At 35.7% G+C, this 20,911-nt stretch overlaps 1 protein-coding gene across 3 annotated transcripts in view; it reads left to right on the top strand.

Annotated features, from left to right (window-relative positions):
• The window catches only part of TMEM135 (transmembrane protein 135), a 270,360-nt gene extending 258,739 nt beyond the window's left edge, over positions 1-11,621 (top strand). For 2 of the 3 annotated variants that reach the window (XM_073215910.1, XM_037010522.2), the window contains 5 exons: positions 1,164-1,227; positions 2,209-2,285; positions 5,944-6,042; positions 6,879-6,946; positions 8,914-11,621. In XM_073215910.1, the coding sequence (XP_073072011.1) occupies positions 1,164-1,227; positions 2,209-2,285; positions 5,944-6,042; positions 6,879-6,946; positions 8,914-9,046 (441 nt within the window). In that variant the 3' untranslated portion in view covers positions 9,047-11,621. The remainder of the gene's footprint in view (positions 1-1,163; positions 1,228-2,208; positions 2,286-5,943; positions 6,043-6,878; positions 6,947-8,913) is intronic. The other variant, XM_037010523.2, reaches the window with a different exon arrangement.
• Positions 11,622-20,911: the final 9,290 nt, after the last annotated feature.

Below are 20,911 nucleotides of genomic sequence, written 5' to 3'. Positions count from 1 at the left end.
TAATTTTTTGTATTTTTTTGTGCTCTGTCCTCACCAATGGCTTATAACTTACACCTCTTTTTTTTAATTTAGTGGTTGCCTTGACATTTATACTAAGCATTTTTAGTTTATCAGTGTTTCTTGATAATATTATACTGCTTAATTATATTGTAGAATCTTCCAACACTATACTTCTGATTCCTTCTTCCCATCCTTTGTGCTGTACATTTATCGTTTCACTTGTTATAAGCCCCACAAGACATTGTTACTGATTTTGTTTCAGACCAAGAGTCAGAAAACTTTCTATAAAGGCCCACGAGTGAATATTTTAAGCTTAGTGTCACAACTACTCAGCTCTGCTGTTGTACTGTAAAGTAGCCAAAGACAACCCATACACTATTGAGCATGGCTGTGTTCTAATAAAACTTTATCATACTATAATTAGAATTTCAAGTAATTTTTACATCACAAAATATTCTTTATCAATTTAGAAGTGTAAAACTGTTCATAGCTCAAAGCCATATAAAAATAGGTGGCAGGTCAGATTTGGCTAGTAGGAGGTAGTTTTTTAACCATTGCTTTAGACAGTTAATTCATTTTTATAGCAATTGAAAATAAGAAAAAATGTGTCTTCTAAATGTACTGTCATTTTTCCATTTTCAGAGCTCTTCATTTCTTTTTGTAGACCTAAATTTTTATCTGGCATCATATTCCTTCTGCTTGCAGAACTACCTTTAACATTTCTGGATATGCAGGTCTGCAGGTGATGAATTTTCGCAGCTTTTATCTGTCTGAGAAAGTCTTTATTTCACCTTTAATTGAAAAATATTTTCTCTGGATCTATAATTCTAGCTTGTCAGATTTGTAGTTTATCCAGCTTTTTCTCCTTGTTAGATAGAGTGGGAGTGATGCTTTTCCCAGCTTTCTTCATGTAGACAAAAGTAGAATTTATGGATTCATTTTGAAAATTTGTTATAATAAAAATATTACATATCATTTCTTAATGGAGTCTAGCTAATAACAATAAAAGTTTATTGTTTGTAATTTTCACAATCATATATTCAGTTTGATTTAGATAAGATAATTGATTTACCTCCCAAGTGACTCATTAATTACACATGTTACATGCACTTTTTTTCTAGAAATGAAACAATTAAAGTCATTGTATTTTCTTCTTGATACAGGGTACTAGTTGCTTCCTGCGCTGGGTCAGAAACCTGGATGATGAACTGCATGCTATTATAGCTGGTAAAGCAATCATAAAAAAAGAATTATTATTATTATTATTGCATCAATCAGTGGTAGAAGTGAATCAGAAGTAGTTTCCAAATTAATCTGATTTCTGTGTCTCTTCTTTTCTCTGTAATAGAATCCCTTTCCAGCCACTAGTCCAAATAGTTTTTTATTTGCAAAGTTTGACATATCAAGGCACCCTTGCCATCTGGTGTTTTGTGTTGGCAATGTAATGACTTGGTTATCTGCCCCACTGTAAGTCAGAAATCCTAGGGAATGTGTCACAAAAGAACATAAAGACTTAAAATACTATATGAGTGACTAATGGAAGTGTAATGAAAAGATTTCTTAAAATACCCTGTTTTAGCACTGGTAAGTGACATCTATTTTAATATTTTATTTTATATTTTAGGCACTTAAAAATTTTATAACAATAAAATCTGAAGAACATTTTCTACAAGTGCAACATATGTACTACTTAAGACAATTTTTCAGATATTTATTAGTAAATATTCCTACTATTAATATTCCAGGCCTACCACCACCTTGTTTTTTCCATTTATAGAATGAATGCAAGACTGAAGAGAAGTGTGATGATAGCACTAAAAATAATTTGAGCTGTTAGGAGAATAGCTGAATAAATATTTCCACTTAAAATCAGAAATGATGCCATTAGTCTTTAAAAAATCATTTTTGAATATCATTGTATTTGGCAAGACAACTGCTATTTTTAAAGGTAAATTTGGAATGTAAAATTTCTTATAATATGTGTAGCAGAACTGTCTGTGCCTAACTCTAAAGATCAATTTTTTAATGTAAAAATATGTGATAATAACTTGCCCTACTTAATGTCATTAAGTATATTCCTGTCCTTGATTTTGTTGTACTAAAAGGCAGTGCTACAAATCATTTATTTCCTCTTTAAATGAATTACACTTCTGAATGACTTATAACAAAGATTTTGAGATCTGATCAGTTTTGCCTCATTTATTTCAGGATTTTTGGCGGGAATATCAATGATGTTTTATAAAAGCACAACAATTTCCATGTATTTAGCTTCTAAATTAGTAGAGGTAAGCAAACATTTTGATGCATGTATGATTCCAAAGGCTATAGAACTTTTCTAGCTGCTTTAGTAGCAAATATGTATTCCAATTCTAATCCCATCAAATTATTTACCAAATCAGTTCCCCTATTTATTCTTCTTTCTTTGTGTGTGTTATTTTCATACACATGAGTATAGAAAAAATAATGTAATCAGCTCTCATGTACCCATCATACAGCTTCAAGTTAACAGCACTTGGCCAATATCATTTCAATTTTACTGCCCCAGGCCCCAAGTCCTGCATTAATTTAAAGTCAATTCCAGACATGATATCACTTTATCCATAAACAACTCAGGATAAAGGCTCCTTAAAGACAAAGACTAAAGGACAAAGACTTCTTAAAAACAAACAAGCCAATCAACAATACCACCAAAGTATAATTAAAATATCATTATCGTACATTGTTTTAAAAACCTAGTAGTTCTTTAATATTATCCTATATCCAGTTAGAGCTTACATTTTCACCGTGTCACAAAATCTTTTTACAGTCCCTTTATTTCAGTCTGGATCTGAAGCCTCTTTTAGTTTATAATAGTCACCTTCACTTCTTCATTCCCACCCCCGCCATGCCATTTCTTTTTTTCCTTGCTATTTTTTGTTAATGATCTAGGTCATTAGTTCTATGGAATTTCCCACATTCTGGGCTTTGCTGATTGCATCCTTACTCGTGGTGTTAACATGTTTCTTTAACTCATGTATTTCTTGTAAACTGTTCTTTAGAGCAGAGGCCTAAGCAAATTCAGGTTTAATTTGGGGTGGGGATGATGGCAGAAATACTTCACATTTACCATGTATGTGAATTTCTATTGCACCACATTAGGAAACACAAAAATATCTGGTTGTCTCTCTTTTTGTGATGCTGAGACGGATCGGTAGGGTCAGGGTTGTTAGAGCTAACATAAGGCTCCCCACTGGTCCTGAACCTGATTGTTCTAGCAGCCACTAATGATCACTAACCAGGATGTGTTATTTCATTGAGGATTCTGAAATGATCATAATCTAGTAGTATTGTCTCTTCTGCATTTTTTTAATGGGAATCTTCTAAAAAGAACTTTCCCTTTTCAGCTATTTGGTTACTTTGAAGTCTTTTGTGCACAAAGTCCTAATAAGATACTTGATCACTTCCCTTTATTTACTAGTGTTCACAATGAGTTAGTTCCTAGAATCCTGCACAGTTGCCCTATGAGTCCTTATTTTCAAGTGTTGTCATGAATACATGGATTTTAACATATTTGGTTTGTTTCAAACCATTGCAGTCATTATGCTCAAATTCCTCCAGCTTTGACCATGAGAGTCCCTTCAAGTTGATTCCAGTTTCTTTTTTACTTAATGCCAGTATTTTTGATAGTTTCTTACTTAGTGGTAGGATACATTTTCTGCCCCAGACACAGAATCAGCCTTTTCTCCAATAGCCCATAGTTTCTTTTGGTGGGAAATGGTACTTAGACTCTGCGTAACTGTAGGTTTTTTATTCCCAGGGTAAGTCATTGTTTCTCAACCTTTCCAGTAAACAGAGCTAGAGAATCCTACCTCCACTCCTTTTCTTTTTATAGAAAGATATAATAATTAGGGACATACTGGTATTTCCAATTCAAAGTTATCATTATATATTTTATTTAACTTATTCGATTTTTAAGAAGTTTTATGTCACTGATAATCTGTGTCTCTAATGACATTAAGAAAATTACATCTTTGCTTTATCCAAATGTGTGTGTGTATGTGTGCATGAGAGAGAGAAGGAGAGCAAGATTGATTATTTTTTTCTCAGTGCAATTGGAGGCCATTGGAGAGTTTTAAGCATGGAAATGACATATGATTTAATTCACATTTTACAAAGAACATTCTGGCTATTATATAGAGACTGGATTAGAGGTAAGACTGGTAGTTGGAGGAATAGTCTCAGCAGGACATGGTGGCTTATGTCCAGATAGTAACAGTAGAGATGGAGAGAAGTACACAGATCTGGTGCATGTGTAGGAGATAATGTCAAAGGGGAGTGAGAGAAAGAAAATAATCCCTAACTAACAAAATATATTATTTGACACAGGGGGAATCCAATATTGAGATCCAGTTTGTAAAAGGTGTGTCTTATAGCTGCTTCCCTAAATGGCTGGCTTTTTTAAAGCCAGACAATGGTATTGCTCTGTTTCTTGTAACAATAACCTGTTTCTGGTCTTGGCAAAAGAAACTGGTTTATAAAGTGTGCTAATGAGAACTTATTTTTAAATAGAGGAAATTAGAAATTTAAGATTACGGTGTCTACTGTGGAATTAATGACTATGGTGTAATAGGCAATTTCCTATGATTGAAGTTAATGTTATATTAAAATTCTGTGTCACTTACTATGCACATTAATTACTGTATAATGAATCTTAAATAAAAATCAGCAACATAGACAGTATTTTTCTTGGTAAAAAGTTATTTCCAAGATGTATTTATTGGGTATGTATTATGTTCCCATTACTGTGATAGGTGCTGGTAAACATATGGAAGTATAGGGTGTGGTTCCTGACCTTCTTTAATCTAGAATCTGGTTCAGTAGATAGGTTTTATTATAAGAAACAATTAGGAACATAATTATTCCATATATTAAAAGATACTTATTTCACATAATGATTCTAGAATGCCATTCTACCACATCTGAATTTCATTTTCATCAACATGAATACACTACAATATATCTGTACCTTATAATACACTGTCATATTATTTATAAAATAATGACCCATGCTCATCCTGTTTCCTAAGTAGATTGTAACTCTTTCTATATATCTTACAGATTGATATTAATGTTATAGTAAAATGCTATATTACTGTGTAATAAATATTAAATAAAAATCAGGTATATACATAACTTTTTTCTTGAAAAAAATTGTAATGTTCTTTATTTTATGGATGATGCATACCTTCTTGAGCCTTTCTCCACCCTGTTGGAATACCATTATCTCATTGTCCTTTTGCCATTTTTCTGGCTAGTTTTACTTTAGTTTTCCCATGGTCCAAAAAACCCATTTCCATGAATTATCCCATGGTCTGTCCATATACATTTGATGGCAGTCTGCCACATGTATTCTTACTTCACCCTGCTTGTGACCCTGCTTCTTCTTTCTTCCCATAGGATCATATTGATCCTCTGCCTCTTACAAGGCAGCAGTGTTAAAAGTGTGCTAGTGCTGGGCTAGTCTGTGAACTGTTGGTTATCAGTTCACAAGATAAGTAAAATCCCTCATTCCTAGCTTAGTGATGAGAATATAGTGAACATTATTACATGTTGAATGAATGAATGAATGAATGAATAGATCTAACAGGGGAGGGAGGATCTGATAAAAGATCATTGAAGAGCAAATGCCATAGAAGAGGTAGAACTACAGTGCCATTGGGAATTTTCACAGAAAAGTATTATTTCTGGCATCTGGTGTTTGGGTGAGGGGATGAGGAGAAGGGCAGGGCTGACGCTTAACGCCATCATGGGAGATGCGACCTTTGATTTGAGCGCTGAAAGGATTGTTAGGGTTTTGAAAGGTAGAAAAAAATAGTCATAGGTAGGGAGCATATTGCTCCACTATCTTGTTAATGCTATTAAAGTTGTTTTCTTTATAAATCTTGTATTATGCTTGTTTTGCAGACAATGTATTTCAAAGGCATCGAAGCAGGAAAGGTTCCTTATTTTCCCCATGCAGATACTATTATCTATTCCATCTCTACGGCAATTTGCTTCCAGGCTGTAAGTATAGCTTTTTGAAATGAGAAATAGAATTATCTCTTTTTCTAGTGTACATTAAATCAATGGGGGGAATATAGAGGCCCAGAATGTTTATTATACTTTATGCTTTTTTTTATATATTATACTTTATGCTTTTTTGTGTTTTTTTTAGCAAGATAGCTTACAAGTTTAAAATCATTAAACATGTTAACATAATGGTCCAGGTCATGTTTTATGAACACAATTTTTCAGTTTGAAGAGAGTGCAATTTTTATAGGTAAATTATTACTCTAGTGCATTGTCTAGAATGCCCCAATTTACTTATACTTCTTCTAGAAAAGGGATACCATGGTAATAAATAAGAATAATTGCATTTCCCCAGGATTTCTTAGGCAGTGAGGATAGGGGTAGAATCTGGTTTAATAGAAGCACTGTTCTATCTCTTTAAATTCTGCAATCATCATTATTGATGTTAATAATTTTAGGGGCTGGGGCTGTTGCAACATTTTTGAGACAGCTTTTAATTTGCAAATTCTCATAGTAATGCTGCCAGACTGATAAACTTATCATAACCAGTGAAGTACCAGACATCTGATGGGTATTCAGTAAATGCTTCCTAATAATATTGACTATTAACTCAATTGTTATTTCACAAGCAACATTCCTATTTGGAAGCCTATTTACAAAGATTCTTGATAGTTATCAACCTAGTATTTATATGTTTTTGTTGTTATTGTCATTGCCCTGTCATTTTTAAAATACATTGAGCAACAAAAATAGATATACAACTCTGTTGCCTAAAACTGCTGATAATATTTGCTGTTTACTAAAAGAAGTCTCAAATTGAATAATCTTAGGCTGTCATGGAAGTTCAGACCTTGCGGCCATCTTACTGGAAGTTCCTTTTAAGGCTCACGAAGGGCAAGTAAGTGACTGAGATGTTTTAACTGATCATAGAAATAAACCAGTTTCCCTAGAAAAATTTTGAATCTTTTTGTCCCCTTGAGGGGATAATCTCTCAGTTTTAAAGTAGGTATCTAAATATAAATCAAATGTGACCAACTTAATAAGAATAACATTGGGTGTTCTTTTAGTGAACATTGTTTTACTCTTCTTCTCCCTATATTATTTTAGATATTTTAGGTGTTCTAGATTAATATTATGTTGATTTTCAAACTGTAAATTAGTTGTTCCATATCATAGTTAAGTCAACTTTTTAAATCTTGGATCTCTTTTTTGTTACTAAAAACATAAAACAGATTCTTCAGAAATCATGCCTAAAGCAATTGAGTGATTTCATTTTGGAAAAATAATCACATTGTCTTGCCTGATAGTGTAAGCATACTTTCCTTTGCTTTTCTAACATGTTCTTTATGGTGGTTGTTCTTGTTGTTAACATTTCCTGATCTTAGTTTCATTCTTGCTGGAGGCAGCTTGACCTGATAGAGTGACCGTGTGCCCTGGAGTCACATCTAGGCCTGACGTCAGCGCTGGCTCCTTTAGCTCTGCTGCTGGTGGGAAAGTTGTTGGCCTCATGAGCCCCAGTTTCTTTCTTTCTACAATGAAACAATAATACATACTCTACATTATTATGGAAAAATTGAGATGTTTACAGTAGCAGTTAGTAGGCACACAGTAAATTGGAGTTGCTATTAATATTGCTATCTAATTACTAAGTACTAATAGTAGTTATATTAATATTACTAATAGTAATAATAGAAACAGTTGTATAGTGATTCCCATGTCTCAGATATGTGCGTTTTTTTAATTTGTTTTTGGAGGCCCCGCTGGGATAGATATGGTTTTAAGATGCACATTTATATGCATATAACACATACAGTACATACATACATATTTAATCTTTAAAATAGCTCAATGTGATAGGTACTATTAATATCCCAGTTTTACATATGAGGAAAAAAGAGATGCACAGAGAGGTCAGATAGCTTGCCAGAATCACACAGCTAGTAAATGATGTTGCTGGCATATGAGCCAGGCAGTCTGTCTTCAGAATTCTTCCTCTTAGCCATGATACTCTGTATCTTTTACAGTATTGTTATTTAATTATTTACTTGTCATTTACTTTTTCTGCACATTAAAGAGTTTAATCAGTTGATTATTTTGGAAGGGAACTTACTTTGGATAGAGACTAATAAAAGTCACATTTATTGGCTCTTGAAATAATGATGCTGGCCAGTGATTCAAAACTAATTTTACTCTGCTCGCTTCTTCAGAAAGGAAATGCTTGTGATCCAGGCACAGAGACAGAGAGTCCAAATTAGTTAAATTAGCTAATTTGCTAAATATGCACATTAGCTAAATATGTATCTTTAAAAAATTTTTGATCTCTTCGGCTAGATGATTGATAAAATGAGGATGTGTTTTTACTCAGTTTTGTCTATTAAATTTGAAAATCTGCTTGCTGTTTGCTCTGTAACCATTAAGTATTTGCACATTTGGATGCCTTTTCTGTTGATTGTGAGACATTAAAAGGTCAGTTATGAGAGAAATTACATTTTAATACCTTTCCTCATTGATAAATGTTAGCTCACTGATTGTTTTTTTAATTGCCTGAGATTTCATTCATTAGAAAAATCTTAATGAACCTGTTTTTCAGTTTGACACAGTCCAGTGGAAAAAACTCTAAAAGGGTTTGAAGTAATGATGCTAATCTCTGGGGTTTCAGGTGTGGGGATTATTATCTCTTAAAGGAAATATGGGATAGTGAATCTTGAGGAAGAGTATCGAAGTGACTTTTGAATCTGCCATTGAGTCTTTTGCCATGTCAGTCTTTTCTGTTTTCTCATCTCATGAAAGATGTGAAATAGAGTAAATCATCTTGTTTTATAAACTTCATTAAGTACTTGATCACTGTTGTCCTCTGTTTTACAGATTTGCTGTCATGAACCGAAAAGTCCTTGATGTTTTTGGTACTGATGCATCTAAACACTTTCAGGATTTCATCCCTAGGTTGGATCCGAGATATACGACTGTCACACCAGAGTTGCCCATTGAGTTTTCCTGAAGATGACTGTAATATATTCATGTGACTTAACGTTTCATTATTTTATCCTGAAGAGTTAATTGTGTTGAGCACAAAGAAGGGGTCTGAGCTTGAACTTCAGTGTTATTTCAATGAGAGATGCTCTTATTTTTGTTTGTTTTTTTACCAATCAGAAATACAGAAGCTTTTTAGGAAGGTGTTGCTTAATAATTAAGCTCCCTCCATAGCCAGAATCTGATTCTGGATCTCTGTAGTGGTTGACATGATGATGTACTATTGTTTAAATTATGTCCACAAGCAATATTAAATAATCTGTGTAGAAATTTAGTAACAAATAAGTATACTTAAAATTACTTTAGAAGATGTTTTTAGTTCATTCCAATATAATTCTTGGTAAAAACTAAGAATATTTCTACCTTTTAGGATACAAAGGATCACGGGTACATGGATTTGGTCTGTATTTTTTTTTTTAACTTTTGAACTGGTAACTATGGTAGTGAAATGTTACGGATATTAAGTAACTCTTCACAGACAATGCTGCTTTAGTATAGAGCAATTTAATTGGAGAAAGTGGCCATTCTTACTCCAGGGCTGCACAACACGGGTCTTATACCGTTTGGATCAATGCCGTGGTATCCATGCTCTTCCTCCACTGAGACCTTCATTTCTGTCCATGATCAGCTGGGCTGTTTGGCAGCCCAGTGAACCTATGTACTAATGGCCGGCTAGGAGCAAATGGAAATGGCCGTGTCTGATGAAGCTGAAATGTATGTTTCAGTCTTTTGCAGAAACATTGCACTTGAATATTTAAAAGCAAATGAAGTTACTGTTAAAGCTCCTGCAAGTTTGTCCTGTTTGTTCTCATGTATAAGGACTGACTTTTTCATAGCTAGTTTGTATGCCATTGTTGATTTAGAAGGGATCAAAATCCTATGGGACAAAATAAGTCTGGCAGTTTGTTCCCTCTCAACTGTTTCACCTATACAGTGAATGTTTTACAACTAAAAACAACATAATAATCCAGCGATGATTAAAAAGTTCATTTCATAACTAATCTGATTCAGGTTCTCTAGCCTCTTTTCAAAAGATCATTGTCAGTAAAATCATTTTTACTCCTGTTAGAATAAATGACAAAATGTAATCACTGCTGATTATGAGTTTGTTCAGAACAGCTGTGATTGAAATATGATCACACTTTAGAGGGAAAAGTTATACTTTTCTACATTAATAAAAGGCAAACTTTTTGTTTTTCTTCTTTACGTACTACAGTTGTGTCTACAGTTAATGTAACCTATACCTATGATGATGGTATTTTTTTTAATATAATTTTGTTGCTGAAAAGCTTTAGACCATTAGAAATTAATTACACAGTAGAACTTGTGTTACAACAAGAATTATAACCCAGACCTTAAAAATGCTTAATCCTTCATATTCAATTTCATCAAGACTTGTATCCTTCTGTTTACATGTAATCCTATCCTTGGTTGTTCTGGCAAATTGAAACCCAATGAAAAGATAGACTCTGGTACTGTGGTAACAGAGAGCCACTTTAATTTGGTCAAAATTTTGCATTGTGATTAACATTTTAGAGCTGACTTGTCTGCTGGGCAATACTATTAAAGGATGGTTTTGGTTTTAGACTTCAAAATCAATTAATAAATTAAGTTTTAAGTTTTTACTCTCTGGAATCAAAATGGTGATTAGTACTGTGTTTACTTTCAAGTAGCAGTGAAGAATGCACTGCTACCTGCACCTTGTTTTTCTATTTAAAAATTAGGTTTATACTGTTTCCCCTGTCAGGTTAAAAGGGAAACACTTTCATTTGTAAGTTATTGCTTTCGTTGACATTTAAAGACTAAGATATTGAAAGACAAGTTCTACTGAAATTTGATGAGATTGTTTAGTAAAATTTTACTGGTCAAAAGAGGCATTTTCTATGATTTACTTTTTGTTTTTCTTCTTTACATACTACAGTCATCTTTTACTTTGTATAAACTGTAAAATTAAATAACTGTCATGAAGCAGAATACACTAATGAATGTATAGCTCGAATTAATAGTTAACTAATTTGCAGTGGTGAATAGAGAAGTCCATTTGATTTCATGGGACAGACTGTAAACAAGCAAATGCAAACTCTGCATTTATATTCCTGAAGACAATCAAAACGAACACCTTTCTACCTCTAACTAATCAGGTATTGATTGACAACTTGGCATCATAAATAAAGTCAAATAGATGTCTCCATTCCAAAACATGGTTTATAGTCCTTTTAATATGTGAAGAAATCCTGCCTATGGGAAGTTTCTACTAGAACTGGTTATATTTAACATTAATATACTCCCTTAATATTTCCTACATCTTTATGTAGACTGGAAAACAGGGCACTGGGGGTAGATGAGTATAGTTTGGTTGTTTCATTGCCATTTCCTGTATTAATAAAATAATAAAATCCTCAAGTTAGTACCAACCAAGCAGAGATTGAGGTTGCAAGATGACAAACTGTCTCAAATCTATTAGTTTTTCATCAGATAGTTCTGGTTCATTTTATTACTCATTTCTGAAATAAAACCTTTGGTTCATTTTCTTTTATTTCTGATTACTTATGTAACTTTTCATCTGTGAACAGTGTCACTCCGTCAATGCCTCATTAATTGTCTGCCTTCATTTGTTGTTTAGCCAGTTGTTATTTAATTTAGAGTTTCATCTTTTGCTCTCAGATTTTATAATTTACTTTTCTTCTAGAATGAGCATGTCTTTTATGATGAAACCCAAATCGGTCAATTGTCACACAGTATTTTCTTGTTGCAACTGAGTATTCACCTCCTGTACATTGTGTCTAGTTAACATTTGATTTAGTGGTTACTGCAGACAGAATTGTTTCTGCTTGTGTTTTGCCACATGCTTGAGTTCCTAAGTCCTCTGCCAATGTGTCTAATGAAAATCAGTTTACCTCAAGGAGCTTTGTCTACCTGCTTATGTTGCCTCGTGCTCACAGCAGTCAAGAAGCTTCTGGGCAAAGCTAGAAGGAATGTGACCCCTGGGAGCTGTGACCTGGTATCTTTCTGCCTATGAATCAGAGAAGCCACCAAGCCCATTGAGTCCTTGAAGTCCCCCTGTGATTAATTTTTATTTGTATAAGTAGAAAGTAGTTTGACAGGGCAACAAAATCATTCTTAACATGGATAGTTTTTTTGATCCCCAAAGGCAAAAGTATTCATGTCTGAATTCTGTGCTTGCTGAGATGTCTGATACACCGCATTTCCTCTAATACCCTGATTTGTTGCTGCTTATCTTCTCAGTGTCCATTTTCAGATAGACAATTTAGATAACTGAAAATGAGTGATGAAGGAAAAATACATAGGAAAAACAATGAGGAATGAATATTTTCTGTAGGGGCGGGCTGAGACTGTGATGAGTAGTGAGGTTGGCCTAATTGTCGATGCCCAGGAAACAGTTCTTCATTTGCCTCAACCCTGTGCCTTCCTTTTTATAGCCCTTTCCTGTTGGTGCTTTAGTAGCTCACAATTCCTTTTTGTGGAATTAGCAAGGAAAGGCGTGTCAGGGACTGAGGCGACCTTGAGATCAGGGGTGTAGGCTTGGATCGTGGGGCCCTGGGGTATTCCCCGAGACAGGATTGGGCACCTCAGGGTTGAGGCCGTATTTCTGTTTCCAGCTATAGCTTCAGGTGACGTTGTAATAGCTCTGTAGTTATAAGAGGGTAACTGAGGAAATGAGACTGGCAGGTGTGTGACTTCTGGGGACGGAGTAGGGGACTTGGCCTTGTTACACCTGTCCTAGGACTGTGGCAGGGCAGTCTGGAGCTGTAAGCTTACAGCGGTGGTAAGAGCGTGTGCTATTTTACATTGACGGAAAAGCAAGTAACTAACTTGGAGGAAAGAACTGATGGTTTTCTTGCTCTTCGATGTGGCCTCTCCTTCACCGCTCTGTCCCAACTCTCCTTTTTCCTCCTTCCCAGCCTTGCAGTCTCTGTATCTGACCTTGTGTTGACACTCCCCACTTTTTCTCCCTGTGCCTTTTGCCTTCCTTCTGCTGGCTGGTAGTACATTCTGCTGACTGTGCGCCTTGAATGTGGGGTTCCATTGCTCCCTTCAGTGGCAGCTTGTCAGGTGGGGGGCTCCATGAAAATGGAGTAAATAGCTCTGCATTTCTTAGGCTAGCAAGGTACGGAGGATAGTTGCACAGATGTGGAAAGGTGTTCCTCTGTACCCGGGGCCTTTAGATCCAGGAGAGTCAGTCTCTTCTCAGCAACCTGGGAACATCACCTGACTCTTGCTGTGGCTACATGGAAGGAGCAAGAACTCATGTTCCTGTTGCTTTCTCCATTTTCTTTCCACTTCTCTTTCCTCCAAATGTGTCCTCAGTGAAATAATGTACTAGGCTTTATCCTTTGTCCTCACAGACCGGAAAATCCCAGTGATACACATATACACAAACACACACACACACACACACACACACACACACACACACACACACGATTTGTACTTCTCCAGCCTACGAGCCACTGCAGCTTGCCAGTTCCGTTTTTTTGGTTAGTTTAGTACCTGTAACTCCCTTCTCAACAAAATACAGCATTCTAATTTTGTGAGAAAACTCAGGCTCATAATAAGACACCCTGTGGTCATGGCACACAACATACCAACCTCAGTATCCCTCCGTGGCTGGGGAAGTCCAAGCCTCCACAGGTGGACCTGCGCAGCAGTACTGCCTGAGGTCACCCCGGGGTGCTACTTTCCTCTCCCTTCATTTGGACCAGGCAGTCTCTGAGGCCTGTTTGCTGTCATCAGTCAACCCCTTAAGTGAATTTCCTCTTCAGATTATTTTGGTCACACAGGAGGACCCTGTGGCTATAGAGGGACATTGGGGCCAGAGGTCTGAAAAGGTTTTGCATTATGAAGCAGTCCTGTTGTTGTTTATTATGGGATGGGGTTCCAAGAGAGGTGAGTGAGAAGAGGCTCTAAACACACATTCTTTCCTTCTAGTGCTTTATCTCCCAAGCCTGTGCTTTCCTATCACATATTTGCTACTTATATTGTCACTTTGAGTTCCCCTGTTTGTTTCAGGGCAAAGTGAAGCAAAACATAAAAATGTTGCTCTTGGTCAGGCAAGAGCCTAAGGGAATGTTGTTGAGTCTGTTAGAGATAGAGGCAGCTTCTGTTCCTCCCCTTCCCCTCAGCAGTGAGCCAGAGGAATTAATTCAAAGTGGGAATATTTTAGAGTCATGTCCCAGTGATGGAAGTGACAGGTGTATCCTACCTACCAAATCTGACATAGTGAAGACACACTGTCAATGAAGGGAGAGGAAAGGATATTTCTCTCAGAATTATTAAATCCAGGGTCATGTCTGCAAGCAGCAGTATTGCAAATATAAACCTGACTGGAGGCCAGTGCTTAAACTGGGTATTGACCAATGTGGTAATTTACTTCCTTGGTGTTTGTGGCATGATTGAATGGCCTTGTGATGCTAAAGAAAAGACAGCAGTTACTTCCTCATTAAGTTGGAAATGTGTTAAATGTATTAAGAGAGGCTTTATATGAATGAAGTTTTAACTTCCTCCTTTTGAAGTCTAATTTGTAACAGAGGTAAAAATCTGCAGACCTATGGGAAGAAATTCACTTGCACCTAAACCCGAGTCTGCAGTTTTTGAAAGTGTGCCATTCTCAGGAATAGCAGTAAGGTTCGCTTAAGACCCAAAAGGGTAGGATAAATAGGTCTACAAATCTAGAGTAGTAGAATCATCTGGGCATCTTCTTTTTCACTGAAACTCTTGCTATAACTTGGATTCAAGTTTAAAAATGAGATCACAGTCATTGTTAATCGTTCACCTAGTGGCCGTCTCATCTTGCTTTCAGAGCACTGATTATGTGATCATGTTCAAGGCAGCAACATAGCCAGCTCCAGGGGATGGATCCTAATTTTTCTAGGCCTTTCATGTCAATCCTTTCTTCTTGTCCCGATATTTTTCCATCTCTTCCTCTGAAGATGGATGACTGTGTTACCCAGTTTGGGCCAATAAAGTGTAATGGGAAATCTGGAAAATTCTTGGGAAATTTTTTCCTCTGTGATTAAAGAAAAGCTCTTCTCAACTCCCACCTTTTTTCCTTGTTAAAAACACTGGTTAATGGGAGCTGTATCTGTGGCAACAGTCTTACAAATATGAGGTAGAAAGTACAAAGATGAAAAACCACCATGTTAAGAAGTCAGAGCAGAAAAATGGAAAGACCCTACCTCCCAGATGACATTCTTGAGCCACCGAATCCCTGCCAGTAACCACACATTTCGAGAAAATAAACCTCTATCACTTAAGGCTATATTAGTCAAGGATTCTGTTACTTTCAGCTAAAAACCTTTCTAATGGACACATTCCAGTCCTATATAGATCAGGCCTCAGATTCATGTCCTGTTGAATCCCTCCCTCCCTTGATTTAGAACACTCTCTTCCTCCCCTCCCCTACATCTGCATGCATCCTGAAATATTCAGTCATTTCCCCAGAGCTTTGGCTCATCTTTACCTCTGTCTTCCTGGAGCAGTTTGCTGATACTCCTCTAAAGCACATTCCGTTTGATTCCAACTAGCTGTATAGTCAGCTGTTCCTCCTTTAGATTGTGGTATATATTTGAAGGGCAATGACCACAGTTTATCCCCCATCTCAGTGCATAAATCAGCCTTTATATGAGGGGTGGGGTGGAGTTAGGCTTGAAAGTGATGGTCTAGGCAACTGCCTGCTGAATACATGCTAACTGGAGTCTGCAGACTAGAAACATCTACCCTTATAAAAGTCTGGAAAATATTATCCTTACAAATGATTTTGTAAATACTCCAGGAAATTGGCTTCTGCTACCATTCCAGAGCTATTGGAGCCCGTTTGGCTTCAGGTCTCAGAAAAATGATTTGTCATCTGTTTCATTTGTTTGCTTTTTCCTGACAGAAATGGAATTCTGGATTGTTCCCCACTTACAACACTGCCAAGTCCAAACCCCAAGTAGACAGGGCAGGACACAAGGCTTTTCCTTCCCACTCATTTTCACAGGATATAAATCCACAGGCAGTTTTCCTAGAATTACACTTTGTGTCTAACTTTTCAAAGCATGTTGTGATTTTGTTCCCCCCTATAACAGAGGATTTTATGTGTATGAGAGGGAACAGTGTGGGAATACAGGCAGGTCCCTAACACATAGCTTCTTCTGATACTCATTTTTAGGGGGAAAAGAAGGAAACTAAAATGTATGAGGTGCTTCTGGTATATAGTAGATTGTTTATATCACATTCAAACCTCAGAATCTATGAGACAGTATTCATTCTATTTTACCAGTGAGAGAACTGGGAGTCAAAGAGGCTTATAGTTTGCCATTTGGCAATACAGGGATTAGATTTCAGATCTCCAAGAACCGAAAGTTGTGTGTGCATGGTTTTTTTCCTTAGAAGAAAACAATACCTGGCAAGAAGTGGCATCTTCACTACCCTCCCATTAAAAGTAATCATATGGCATTGTAATAAAAACCCTGCCTCCAAAAATAGTTTTGACATCTTCTTTGAGCTCAGATAGTAGAAGAGGAACTGGAATAACTTTCTCACTTGAAAAAAAACCTTATTTTACATATATATACATAAGAGCAGTTTCAGATACTGGACATCAAGCAGTGTGGGGCACTAGGATCCTGGAGGGAAGGAAAGCGAGTGAGCTGCGTCTTGTGAATGTTCCAGCTGCTGCCTGGAGAGATTCCAGATTACCACTTAGGGAGGGAGCATCCCGGCAGAGCCCAGAGGCCTCCCTGAGGTAAGGAAATAGACCTGGGAGTCCAGCAAGGCCGAAGTGGGTGAAGTTCACAGGACAGAGTACAAGAAACTGCACAGGAAGAAAGCACAGAGACCTAAAGAGGGTCCCCCTTATGACTTAAGCTGAGTATTTCTGTATGAATGGGAGGAAACTGCTGAGGCTGGGAGAAAGAACCACCTTCAAGGAACAGAGGAGGCAGTCACTGCAGCTCACGAAAGGCAGAAATAGTTTATGTTCCTGCTAGCCAGACTACAAAACTGTAATTCAAAGGGAAAGGAGACTCAGAATAGTATTAGTTCAGTAGGAGAGTAAAATTAACCCTAGACTAACCCCAGAACAAACAGTTTCTAAGTATTTGTCTCCTAGAACAAGGTACAAGCATATAGGGATGCACATATATTGAATACGCAGCAAGGTAAAATTAAAAATGTTTGGCATTCAATAAAAAGTTGCCAAGCACGCAGAAAGCCAGAAAGTACAACCCATAAGAAAAGAGAAAAAAATGAGGTCCAGAAATTACGCAAATAGTAGATATGTTATTTGTACAAAAGGACATGGTAACTATATGCCATATAGTCAAATAGGTAGCTGTCAAGAAATGGGGGCAAGATTGTGCGTGATAAGTAGAGGCATAGAAGACAGAAAAAGGATCAAAAAATAATATGTAAGAGATGAAAGGTATAATGTCCCAGATTAAAAAAAAAAAACGAACTGGGTGGGATTAACAGTACATTAGGCAACAAAAGAAAAGATTATAGAACTTGAAGACATAGCAGTAGAAACTATCCCAGGCTATTTAAGGTAAAGCATGACTGGAATAAAGGTGGACAGAACTTCAGTAAGCTGTGGTTCAGTTTTAAGCAGTCTCATTTACATGTAATTGTAATCCTCAGAGGTGGATTTGAGGAGGGGAAGGGCACAGAAATATTTTTATTTTGTGTTTTCATTTTCATTCAGGTCACTGAAGATATAATGGCCAATATTTTTTCAAATTTTATGAAAATTATAAACCTACAGATTTAAGAAGCTCAATGAACTCCATGGACAAGAAACATGAAGAGAATCACACCAAGAAACACGAAGAGGCACATCTTAAATTGCCTTAAACCAATGATAAAAAGAATATCTTAACTGCATCTGGCAGGGGGTGGGGGTGGTAAAGGAGAAGACGTTACAAATACAGCTCTTGATAAAAATGACAGGAAACTTCTCATTGAAACCAATGGAAGCTAGAAGACAGTGGATCACCCTTTTTAATATAGTAAAAGGAACAAAACAAAACCTGTCAGCCTAGAATTCTATGTGCAGTGAAAATATCTTTCAAAGTACAAAGGCAAAATAAAGATCTTCTCAAACACCCAAAAGCTGAAATGAATATATCACCAACAGACCTGTGTTACAAGAAATATTTTTATAAGTCTTTCAAACATAAAATAGTTGTCCCCACTTACATGTAAAGTTTATGTTACAAGACCCCCAGTAGACACCTGAAACTGGGTAATACTGAATCATTCATATATATATATAATGTTTTTTCCTATACATACCTATGATAAAGTAGTAATATATAAATTAGATACAGTAAGAATAATAGTAAAAACAATTATTATACTGTAATAAGAGTGAATGTGTTTTCTCTCAAAATATTGTACTGTACTCACCCTTATTTTCATGATGTGAAATAATAAAAATGCCTATAGTATGGTGCACAAAAATAGATCAGTGGAACAGAATAGAGACCCCAGAAATTAACCCATGCTAACATGGCTAATTAGTCTATGACAGAAGAAGCAAGAGTATACAATGGGTAAAGGACAGTCTCTTCAAGAAGTGGTATTGGGGAAACTGGACAGTTATATGCAAAAGAATGAAACGATTACTGTTTTACACTGTATACAAAATAAACTTGAAATGGATTAAAGACCTAAATGTAAGACCTGAAACCATAAAACTCCTAAAAGAAAACATAGGCAGTGAACTCTTGGATATCAACCTCAGCTGTTTTTTTTTCTGGATATGTCTCCACAGGCAAGAGAAACAAAAGCAAAAATAAACAAGTGAGACTATATCAAACTAAAAAGCTTTTACACAGAAGGAAACCAACAAAACAAAAAGGCAACCTACTGAATGGGAGAATTTATTTGCAAATGATATATTCAATGAATTAGTATCAAAAGTATATAAAGAACTCAAAATTCAACACCAAAAAACCCTCAATCCAACTTAAAAATGGACAGAGGATCTGAACATTTTTCTGAAGATGATATTAAAATAGTCAGTAGACACATGAAAAGTTCTCAGCATCAGGAATCAAGGAAATGCAAATCAAAACCACAATGAGATACCATCTTACACCAGTCAGAATAGCTCATATCAACAAGACTATCAAATGTTGGTGAGGATGTAGAGGAAAGGGTATCATGGTGAACTGTTGATGGGAATGTAAACTCTTGCAGCCATAAGGAAAACAGTATGGAGGTTCCTAAAAAAATTACATATAAAAATATCATATGACCCAGTAATTCTACTTCAAGACCTGAAGAAAACAAAAACACTAATTCCAAAAGACATATGCACCCCTTGGTTTATTGAAGATTTATTTCTAATAACAAAGATATGGAAGCAACCTTGTCCATCACTAGGTGAATGGATAAGGAAGATGCAGTATATATGCACAGTGGACTGTTACTCAGTCATAAGAAAAGAATGAAATTTGCCATTTGTGACAACATGAATGGACTTAGAGGATATTATGCTATGTGAAAAAGTAGGGAAGGACAAATATGATATGATTCACTTACATGTGGAATCCAAAAACAAAACAAATGAACAAAATAAATAGACTCATACATACAGAGAACAAACGTAGTAATCTTAGAGGGAGGGTGTGGGGGAATGGGTGAAATAGACAAAGGTGATAAAGTACAAACTTCCAATTATAAAATATATAAGCCACAGTAATGAAAAATACAGCATAGGGAATACAGTCAACATTTTAATGACTTTGTATAGTTAGAGATGATAGCCACCTATGGTGAATATTTTATAATGTGTATCATTGGTGAGTCACTATGTATGAACCTGAAACTAGTATCATATGTTAACTGTAAAAGTAATTTTTTTAAATGCCTATATGATGAGATGAAGTGAGGTGAATTATGTAGTCATTATGATGTAGCATTAAGCTACTATTGACCTGCTGACAATATGTCAGAAGGACGGTCCTCTGCTTCTGAACCATGGTTGACCATGGGTAACAAACCACTGGAAGCAAAACCACAGGGAAGGGTGGGACTACTATAATACCATGGGAAAGATGGTAGATCTGTGGGTAGTATAAACTTGTTACCTCACAGTTTTTTAAAAGGATCATCAATTGCTGAAAAGAAAAATAAATTTGTGGAGTTTATGATACATGTCAAGGTAAAACATACTACAGTCACACAAAGTTTAGGAAGGGGAATATGGAAGTATACTAAAAACGTAATATGTATGAAGTGGTGTACTATTACCTGAAGAAAAACTACAATAAATTAAAGATGTGTAATATAAACCCTAAAGTAATTACTCTCCCCCCTACCAAAATCTTTCAACTAATGATACAACAACAAAAAGCACAATAGAATCAATAAGAATTCAGTTAGACCAAAAGAAGGAAGAAAAAGGAGGGGAGAGGGAATGAAATAAGACAAAAAAACAAAAAGAAAACAAAAAACCCCAAATAGCAAGATGATAGATTTAAGCTTCACCATATCAATAATCACATTGATTTTTAATTAGTGACCTAAAATAAGCACCTAAGCAGCCAATAAGAAGGCAGAAATTATTAAATAACAGAAGACCCAATTGCATACTGCTTATTCAAAATCCACTCTAAGTATAAAGATACTATGTTTAAAGCAAAAATATAAAGATCTATCATACTAAAAATAATTTAAGGGAAGTAGATGTACTATAGAAATTAGAAGTATAGTTAATGACCTTTATAAATAACTTAATCCCAATAAATTTTGTAATTGAGCTGAAATGGAAAAATTTCTTGAACAATACAAACCAACAAAGCTCATGCAAGAACTGGAGAATCTG

The sequence above is a fragment of the Manis javanica genome, chromosome 11, assembly GCF_040802235.1.
Source record: "Manis javanica isolate MJ-LG chromosome 11, MJ_LKY, whole genome shotgun sequence".
In the NCBI taxonomy this organism is placed as follows: Eukaryota; Metazoa; Chordata; class Mammalia; order Pholidota; family Manidae; genus Manis; species Manis javanica.
The sequence above is the reverse complement of the archived record's forward strand: the minus strand, read 5'-3'. Positions and strand labels throughout refer to the sequence as shown.